The following is a 9,416-nucleotide window of genomic DNA, read 5'->3' as shown; positions in this document are numbered from 1 at the left end:
AGGACCCGAGGAATGGCGGTCACCCTCCTCAACCAGGTCAGGCCCGTGAGAGACAAGGGGGCCGAGTCCTGAGCCCCACCTGCTCCTTCTCCGCATGAGGGCAGAGGTGCCCTGGGTCTCTCTCTCACTCAGGCCTGACCGCCTCTCAGAGGGGGTGCTACTGACACGGGTCTGGGAAGAATGGGCGGGTTTCACCGGGCATCTTTCAGTTGATTACCTGTTCTGGCTTCTCCTGACCTCACTTAAGAGTGGAAACTGTGCCCGGCCAGTGTGGCTCAGTGGTTGAGCATGGGCTTATGAACCAGGAGGTCACAGTTTAATTCCCACGCAGGGCACAGGCCCGGGTTGCGGGGCTCCATCCCCAGTAGGGGCCGTGCAGGAGGCAGCTGATCCATGATTCTCTCTCATCACTGATGTCTCCGTCTCTCTCTCCCTCTCCCTTCCTCTCGGAAATCAGCAAGAAAATATCTTAGAGTGGAAACTGCGGCCCAAAGCTGCCTGGCGAGGGGTGTCAGACACAGACTCTGGCCTGGGAACGGGCTCCGGGCGCTGCAGGAAGCAGCAGATGCAGGCGGTCACTGGAGCCAGCCAGCTTCCAAAGCTCTTCCTGGTCCGTGATGCACCCTCAGGGCCAATCGCCGATGCAGAAAAACGAAAAACACGCCAGCAGTGCCGGGCTGAGGCCTCCAGGGGCACTGATTCAATTCGCGGGGCGGCGGGCGGCGGCCCCTTTAAACGCGGTCCCCTCCCGAGTCACCCCGTCCAGGACCGGGGGCTTCCCGGGCCACAGCCGCGCCGCCGCGCCGCCCTCGCCGCCGCCGGGACCTTTCCCCTACTTTCCAGGTCCGCAGGCCCCGCCCCCTGGCGCCGACCGCAGCACGTGCCGCGCCCCGCCCCTCGCATCACGCCGCGGCCAGGCTTTGATCACGCGGCTCCCCGCCGCGCCCATTGGCCGGCGGAGCGCGGGCCCGCGCCGATTGGCTGGCGAGCACCCGGCCCCGCCCCGGTGTATTTTGGTTTGCCTCCCGCCCCGCCCCCGCGGCCGCGCCCTCCGCGGGCGCCCCGCCCCTCCCGCACCGCCGGGGCCGCGCCGGGCAGAGCGGCGCGGGCGGGCGGAGGCGCGTGCCGGCCCCTGGAGCGCGGGTCGCGGAGGCTGCCTCTGCCACGCACGTGCCGCCGCCGCCACGCTCAGAGCACCCGCCCCGCCGTCGCTGTGTCGCCTCGGGGCTGCCGGCACCATGCACACGCCGACCTCCATGGGTCCCGGCGAGGCGCGCGCGGTGAGTGGCCGCGGGTTGCGGGGCCAGGACGCGAGGGAGGGCGGGGCGCGCGGGGCCTCGCTCTGGCCGCACCTTTGGGAGCCCGGACGCGTTGCAGCGCCGGGCGGGGCGGCGGCCGCCTGGGGCTGGGCGGGGGCGTGTGCTCGTGCCCCGCGGCACCCTCCGCAGCTTTGTCTCGCGCCCCCGCAGCGGCGCCGCCCGGGCTGGGGGCGCGGGGCTGTTTCCAGCAGTGACGTCACCAGCCGGGAGGCGGTGACCATTGGGCGGGAGCGGCTGGCGGGAACGCGGCACGCGGGCGGCGGGGCGGGGCGGGGAGGGGCGGGGCTGTGGGAACCCGCGCTGCGGGTGGGCGGTGCCAGGGGAGCGGGGCGTGAGGGGCGCCTTTCGCCGCAGCTGGGCTCCTGCCGTCGCGCCCCGAGGGCTGCGGGAGGTCGCTCGCTGGTCCTGACAACGGGTCCTCGCCAAGCGTGCACCCCGAGGGTCGGAGAGCCTGGGAGCTCTGCGCCTTCTGCTTCCTCCCGCTCGGAGTCCCGTCTGTGACTCCACAGATTGTCCGAGGCCCCGGGAGAGCTGCCTCCTTGCGGTGCGCCTGCGGGGACCTAGGGGGGCCCTGAGCTGGACCGGAGGGTTTGACGCCTGGAAGTTACTTGCAGCTGAAAAGAGCGGGTGCGACCCCTGGGAAGACAGCCTCCTGGGTTGCGGGGACCTTACAGATGCTTCCTCTCACCCCTCCCCGCACTAGCCTTGAGGCATGAAGGTGTGACATGTCCCCCAGACCAGGAACAGGCTTTACACTCATGGGCCCCCCAAGTTCTGCTCGCCTGGGCCAGGGGGGTGGGGAGGCTCTGCACGCTGCCCAAAACGCACCCGCAGGGAGCGCTCCCGGTGGCTTTGCCCGCTCAGAAGAGCCGGCCCTGGTCTCAGCCCACCAGAGAGCTGGATGGAGACGGTGCCCCTCCTCCCGCTGTGCTTAGCCCCTTTGGCTCCCGCCTCTGGAATTAACGTCTAACGAATCAGTGACCAAAGAGCATGAACTTTATATCAAGAACCTTTCTAAGAATCAGGGTTTTCTGTGGAAAGGGCTTGCCAGCCACACCCAGTCATCAGAACGTTGGCATGAGAGCAGAATTGTCCGAGTGTCCTGTTGACATCTCTCCCTAGAGCAGAGCGCAGTGTGTGCACTGTCATGCGTGTGTGCAGTGCGGTGCGTGTGTGGCGTGCGGTGCGTGTGTGGAGTGCTGGGCGTGTGTGGCGTGCGGTGCGTGTGTGCAGTGCCGTGCATGTGTGGAGTGCCATGCGTGTGTGACGTGTGAGTGCAGGCTCCTGTGCGCGTGTCCGCACGCCTGTCTCTGTGTTTCCCGGGGCTGAGGAGCCGTCGTGTCGCCCGCCTTTAGGTCGACATCATGGACATCTGCGAGTCCATCCTGGAGAGGAAGCGGCATGACAGCGAGCGGTCTGCGTGCAGCCTCTTGGAGCTGAATGACATCGAAGCTGTCGAGGCTCTTGTGTGCATGAGCTCCTGGGGTCAGAGGCCCCGGGCGGGCGACCTGTGGAAGATGAGACCCCTCACGCCTGTGTCTGACTCTGGGGATGTCGCCACCCCTCTGCTGGTGGACGAGGCCACACCCGAGCTGCCCAAGGACCTCCATTCCTTGTCGACGCTGGTAAGAGGCCAGCGCGCCTGGAATACATGTGCTGAGGGACATGTGCAGTGGCCAGCGCGCCTGGAATACATGTGCTGAGGGACGCGCGGGCAGGGTCCCTGGGAGGCTGGCAAGCAAGGGCACGGCCTCCCCTGTGGAGGGCCTGAGACGAAGCTGTGTTTTGTCTTTTGAAAACATGTTTTTCCATGGATCGACCACAGCTTGCAGCCACAGGGCTAAAATGTGCACAAAACCTACAGGTTGATTTGAGAAAGCAAAACGTACTCATTTCCCTGGGCAATTGCAGGGTGGGGACCAGGTTCCCCCAGATGACCTAGTCCAGGGTCAGGGTAAGTGGGTGGTGGCTGGGGAAAGCCTGTGCGTTGGCACCAGACACCCTAAGTTGGTGGGTGGAAATACTGGCCTCTGCCTCCCGGTGGCAGCCAGCTTCTGGCTTGGGGGAGTTGGCTGCCATCAGGCACTGTTTCCTGTTTCCTTAACTTGCCGCGGCTCTGACATTGCTGGGAGAAACCCACCTCAGCTCGGAGAGGTGAGAGCTGTCTGTTGCTCACGGAAGTGAAAGTGGTCACCTAATGGCCCTGGGCTGGAAGCTGGCGCTGGAAAGAGACCGCGGGAACCGCTTGGAGAGGGATGAGAAGGGCCGAGCGTGCGTAGCGAGGACGGCAGTCTGGCCTGGCTGCCGGAGCCCCTCAGAGCTCTTGGCATGAGGCTCTTCCCGGGAAGGCTGACAGGCGGGAATTGGTGGGGCGGTACAGAGAGGCTTGGTTTAGGCAGGCCACCGGTTAGAGCAGCGGTTCTCCACCTGTGGGTCGCGACCCCTTTGGGGGTCGAACGACCCTTTCACAGGGGTCGCCTAAGACCATCGGAAAACGCATGTATAATTACATATTGTTTTTGTGATTAATCACTATGCTTTAATGATGTTCAATTTGTAACAATGACATTGGGGGTCACCACAACATGAGGAACTGTATTAAAGGGTCGCGGCGTTAGGAAGGTTGAGAACCACTGGGTTAGAGTGTGGCCTCTGGGCGTCATCACTCTGATGGGTTTGCCTGGCCTCATCTCGCAGGCGCCGGCTGAGTGTGTATCAAATGAGAACCACTGGGGTTTCAGAAACATTTCTGAGGATCCCCAGTTCCTGTGGAAAGCTCTCCCTTGAGTGTCAGTTTGTTTTCTCATCAGAGTCCTAACGCTCCCATTGCCCGTTTCCGTCACTGCGGGCCCAGGAGCGGCACTGGTTACACCGAGCAGAGGGATAGGTTTGGGAGGTCAGGAAAGGGGGGAGACCAGAGAGTAAAGGCTTAGACCAGTTTTTTTAAAGGCGTCGGGAGCATCCCGGTCAAAGTAAATGCCTTTTAAAATGTAACCACAGCAGCCTTTTCCACTTCTTTTCTTCTCCCCCAAGTGCATGACTCCTCCTCAGAGCCCTGACCTCATGGAGCCGTTGGCGAGAACACTCGTTCCTTCCCAAGCACCTGACTCCAAAGCACGCGTGGCCGTGGCCGTCCCCCCAGCCTCTGCGGGGGCAGCCAGCGCCCTCAGCCGGAGGGAGGAGAGGATCCTGCCTGGTGTGAAGCCAGAGTGGCTGCAGCCGGCCCCTGGCGCCCCCTGCAGGGCTGTGGTGGCCAGTGCCACCCACCACGCCCTGGGGAGTCCTGCTCCCGGCCACAGTCCTGCCTCCCAGCCTCCAGACCACAGGGGAGGAGCAGCACCGCTTCGGGGACACGCGGAAGCTTTGCGGGACGCGCACCCCAGAGACAGTCCCCTCACCGTGAACTCAGGGCCCCGTCCGCCTTGCTCCAAGAAGTCTGGCGACTGGGTTCCCTCCGACCAAGGCCAGCAGGCGGGTCGGCCAGTTGCGGTCCCATCCTGCTCACCAAAGAACTGTGAAAATGACCTGCCCGGGAACACCACGCCTCTCATTTCTGTCCCCGTCCCCAGCCCCCCCGTCCTTTGCCAGATGGTCCCTGTGACTGGACAGAGTGGCGTGTTGCCGGCATTTTTGAAGGCACCTCCCCCTGTCTCCGCCGGGACTGTGGCACCCATTCTGCCCCACGCTGCTCCAGGGGCCCAGCCGGTGCTCATGGGACCACCTGTGCCTCCGGGAGCTGTGATGCTGGTGCTGCCCCAGGGGGCGCTCCCCCAGCCCGCCTCCTGCTCCCCGGCAGGTGTCATGGCTGCGGGGAATACCAGGTTGTTGCCTCTGGCTCCGGCCCCCGTGTTCATCGCCACCAGTCACAACGGGGCCCCTCAGGCAGACTTTTCCCGAAGGAGGAACTATGTTTGCAACTTTCCGGGCTGCCGGAAAACCTACTTCAAAAGTTCCCACCTCAAGGCTCACCTCCGCACCCACACAGGTAAGTGCGAGGCAGGTGGGCATGGGGGCGCGGATCCATGTCAGGGAACCTGTCTGAGTTCCTAGAACACGGCATCGGCTCACCCCGTGCACAGAATGTGGGCGTCCTGTGGCGGCGACCCTTTGATAGCGTTTAGGGTGATGCTCACGTGGCCCCTTTCTCTTCACGTGGCCGTGGGCATGCCATTCTCTCTGCATGTTGGAAACTGCACCCCCCTTCAGTAAACATCAGTGTGACTTAGGGTTATTGCGGGGCAAGTTCTCTCCAGTGTGTGGGAAAGCTTGAACTTCTGGAATATTTGAAATGTGAAGGAGAATAGTTTTCTTTTGGGAATATGTAGTTTTTCATTCAGAAGTCACACAGAAAGTGTAATGCCTTAGCGGTCTCTTTATGTCTTAGCTGCATTCAATAGCATTTTCTGCGAGGATGGAAAGTTTCTCTGTCCATTAGGAGAGCCGCTAGCCACATGCCCTTGAAATGTGGACCGTGACTAAGAAGCTGAACTTGACGCTTTCGTTAAGTTCACATTTACGTAGCTGGGGGCTGGTGCTGCTGGGCTGAAACAGGTGTGCGCCCCCGGGAGCAGCCTGGCGTTGGCGGGCGTTGCAAAGGGAGCTCTAGGCCTCCACTCTGCGGGCGGGCGGCTGATTGCTCAGGTGCAGGCTCCGAGCCTGGCCCGCCAAGCACCTGCCCCTCCGCCCTGACCTTCCCGCCCCAGCTCCACATCCTGCCCTTCACCGCCACGCTCTGCCCAGCTCTCCTCTCTGACAACCCGGGAAGGGCCTTCCCAAAGCCGTTCTTACACGTGTTTCCTGATCTCATTCCTTCCCGACCCGAGCGGCGTACTGTATGTCCCACCACACTTTTTCTTCGTGTTTTAGTTTCTTATGTACTTGACTGACTGGATATAAACTCTTGGTGTCGCCCGTCCGGAGTGGCTCAGTGGTTGAACGTCGACCTATGAACCAGGAGGTCACGGTTCGATCCCCGGTCAGGGCACATGCAGTCAACCAATGAATGCATCAGTGAGTGGAACAACCGTTCTGGCTCTAAAAATCAATGTTTTTACAAAAATACTAAGGAAAAAAGCCTTCCCCTTACCACAAGCTAACAGGTGAAGAGTTATTTTTATTTTGAAAGATTGGCCATCCTTGGGCCCTGCCACATTACAGCTCAGGTGTGGCAGGAAGAATGCATCCTGGAGGATTTCTTGACTTCTTAGTGACCCGATACCAGTATAACTGTCCTAGATTTTGAGGAACAAAATTTAAAAACAACACGGGTCAGCCCTAGCTGGTTTGGCTCAGTGGACAGAGCGTCGGCCTGTGGACTGAAGGGCACATGCCCGGGTGGCAGGCTCGATCCCCAGTAGGGGGCATGCAGCAGGCAGCCGATCAGTGATTCTCTCTCATGTTTGATGTTTATATCTCTCTCTCCCTTTCCCTTCCTCTCTGAAATCAATAAAAATATATTTAAAAAAAAATAAAAACAACACAGGTGTGATAGGTGCGGGCGCTTAGTTTTCTGTAATGTGTGTTTTCTCGCCGCCAGGGGAGAAGCCATTCAGCTGCAGCTGGGATGGCTGCGATAAGAGGTTCGCGCGCTCGGACGAACTGTCCCGCCACCGCCGGACGCACACCGGGGAGAAGAAGTTCGCGTGCCCCGTGTGCGACCGGCGCTTCATGCGCAGTGACCACCTGACCAAGCACGCCCGGCGTCACGTGACCACCAAGAAGCCACCTGGCTGGCAGGCAGAGGTTGGCAAACTGAACCGAATCGCCTCGGCAGAGAAACCCAGGAGCTCGCTGGTGAGCAGGCCGGCCTCGGCCTGAAGGGCCGGCAGGGAGTCGCCCGTGGGAACTTAAAAAGGCTTTTCAGGGAAGGACGGACTGATGGTTCGCTCCCAAAACCACCGTCGTGGGGGCTGGGGGAGAGCAGAGGCTGGTTCTGATGAGCGTATGTTACCTGTTCTCTTTTTGGTTGAGACCCTGTTCAGTGTCTTTTGTAGTTTCAGAAGTTTTTTACGGAAATGGAAGAAAATTTGACGATCTAAATCACCAGCATTCAAACATTTCGGCAATAAATTTTACAAAATCTGGATTTTTACAGCCTTTCTATTCATGTTTTGTAGAAACGAGACAGGGTATGACTTTATACTGTTTTTTTATGAAAAGATTTATATTGTTGGTCTCCGATCACCAGTTTCTAGATAGATGATTTTGCAGTCTTTTCAGTGGTTCACGTTTTTATAAGAACCCTTCTTTCAGTAACCTTGAAACATTCTTCAGCCAGAAAAAAAAAATCGCAGGTTTGTAATCAGGCCTTTTAGAGCTAAGAATTGTTTAGAATCAAACTGGTTGACAGGGTCTCTTAGAGAAATGCCGCTTTCCTCTGAAAGTGTGGCAGGCAGCTTCCTCATGACATTCTCCGGGGACGCGCCAGGCAGCCATTCCTTCGCAGCTGTAGCCCAAGGATCAAACTTTTGGTTGCATAGACCTAGTCGCCTGTGTCCGCGCTGTGACTTGTGCAGGATGTACCCAGAGGATGACTTAAACACACTCCACAGACAGACAGACAGACAGACAGACACCCTGTGGTCAGGGAGCCTCGGTAGGATCCGTCTGTGCTCTGTGGAGAGCACAGCATTCGCAGTTCCGTGTTTGTACCTCAAACACCGGGGCAAAAAAGAAGGAAAAAAAGATGCCGTAAGCACGCAACCCAGCTGCCCAGTTGTCAGGGTCTTTTACTGTGGCCTCATCCTTAGTATTTTTGTGGGCAGAGCAACTTCTTAGAGCAGCAGGGGGTGGTCTCATTGGTGGGAGGAACTTCCCACCCAAGTACAGGTCTGTACTCTGCACACGCAGGCGAAGGTGCGTGCAGGTGGCCCAGCCCAGTGGTCTGGCTCCTTGATCGATTGAGAACTGGAGGAAATGCAAGTTATGCTGAATGGCAGCAGTGCCAGCCAGCTGCCCTTTCACTCACGGTGTTTGAAGGAAACTGATCACACAGAAAACTCCTTGCAACGAGGGTGTTTTGCAGTCCGACAGGAAGTAGACCGCGGGCACCGCCGTTGAAGCTGTGAGCACAGGCCCTCGCTCCACAGCGCCTGCCCCTGGCGGCACCGAGAATCCAGGAGGGATGGTGTCCATTGTGCCGGTGTTCAGAGTTTGGCTTTGCCTCTTGGGGCCTGGCATTTACCTTTACTAGAAGGATGGTGAGGTGAGATGTTGAATAAATATAATGAGGTTCGTGCAAGAGAACAAATACCTTTAAATCAGCATGAACACCTCTGTGCATGTCCGAGGCGGCATTAAGTTTGGGTATTTTCCTTCATTATGCAAAACAGTGTTAGTCCTGCCAATGTGGTGGTGGGTCCCCACGGTGGAGTGCTTGCTCGCGCGTCACACGGAATGTCATGCTCTGAGCAGCGTTTCTAAGGAGACGGGCTGCCCGTGGTTTTGATTTGCGCTTCCATTCCTGATCGGATGTAGAAATGCCTCCTGGAAACAGACTTCCTTTGTCTTCTGTCTGTCCCTGAAAGACGGCAAGTTGGGAAACAGTTTTGTCTGAAGAATTCTGTCCTGAGAGCCACCCTTGGTTGGTTCCGCGTGGAGCCCCGCGGCAGGCGGCTCTGGGCGCCCAGGCGGAGCCTCCCCGCCCCCTTCCCCCGTGCGGCCCGCCCCCCAGTGCACTTTATTTCCTGAGCACTTTTGCTTGATCTTTGTTGACTTTGAGCCTTTTAAGTGGCTTCAGTAATAAAATTTGAAATGTCTTGGAATTATGTTTCCTGTACCACCAGACTTTGACGTCTTATTTAAATGAACATGTGTGATGTAACTTTTTTCTTTGAATTGCATAAAACTTCTTTGATTTGCAAACTGGACTTGTGTCCCATGTCATTTAACTGCCCCAGTGACTTCAGAAAATAATTTACCAAATCGAGGGTATATAGGCCCAGCCTACGCCTTCTCTCTGTTCCCTGGGTTCCCTTCTGCTCCCGGGCCCCCCAGGTTCCGTGGAGGGTTCTTTCTGAAAGAACGGTGTGAAGAGGCAGCTGCCGTGTGGGCCCATCTGGTGCTGGGTCTGGCCCTGGCAGGACCGTGGGTGCGGGG

The 9,416-nt window shown here is 58.8% G+C and overlaps 1 protein-coding gene across 2 annotated transcripts; it reads left to right on the top strand.

Moving 5' to 3' along the window:
• The first annotated feature begins 1,057 nt into the window (after positions 1–1,057).
• KLF11 (KLF transcription factor 11) lies at positions 1,058–9,187 on the top strand. Of its 2 annotated transcripts, none has more exons than XM_059660555.1 (4): positions 1,058–1,280; positions 2,675–2,944; positions 4,353–5,304; positions 6,856–9,187. In XM_059660555.1, the coding sequence occupies exons 1-4, from the start codon at positions 1,239–1,241 to the stop codon at positions 7,134–7,136; spliced, it is 1,545 nt and encodes a 514-aa protein (XP_059516538.1). In that variant the 5' UTR covers positions 1,058–1,238; the 3' UTR covers positions 7,137–9,187. The 2 variants fall into 2 exon arrangements, with proteins under 2 accessions (XP_059516538.1, XP_059516539.1); XM_059660556.1 differs by lacking the exon at positions 1,058–1,280 and adding an exon at positions 1,861–1,946.
• Positions 9,188–9,416: the final 229 nt, after the last annotated feature.

Source organism: Myotis daubentonii, chromosome 12 (genome assembly GCF_963259705.1).
Source record: "Myotis daubentonii chromosome 12, mMyoDau2.1, whole genome shotgun sequence".
NCBI lineage: Eukaryota > Metazoa > Chordata > Mammalia > Chiroptera > Vespertilionidae > Myotis > Myotis daubentonii.
The sequence above is the reverse complement of the archived record's forward strand: the minus strand, read 5'-3'. Positions and strand labels throughout refer to the sequence as shown.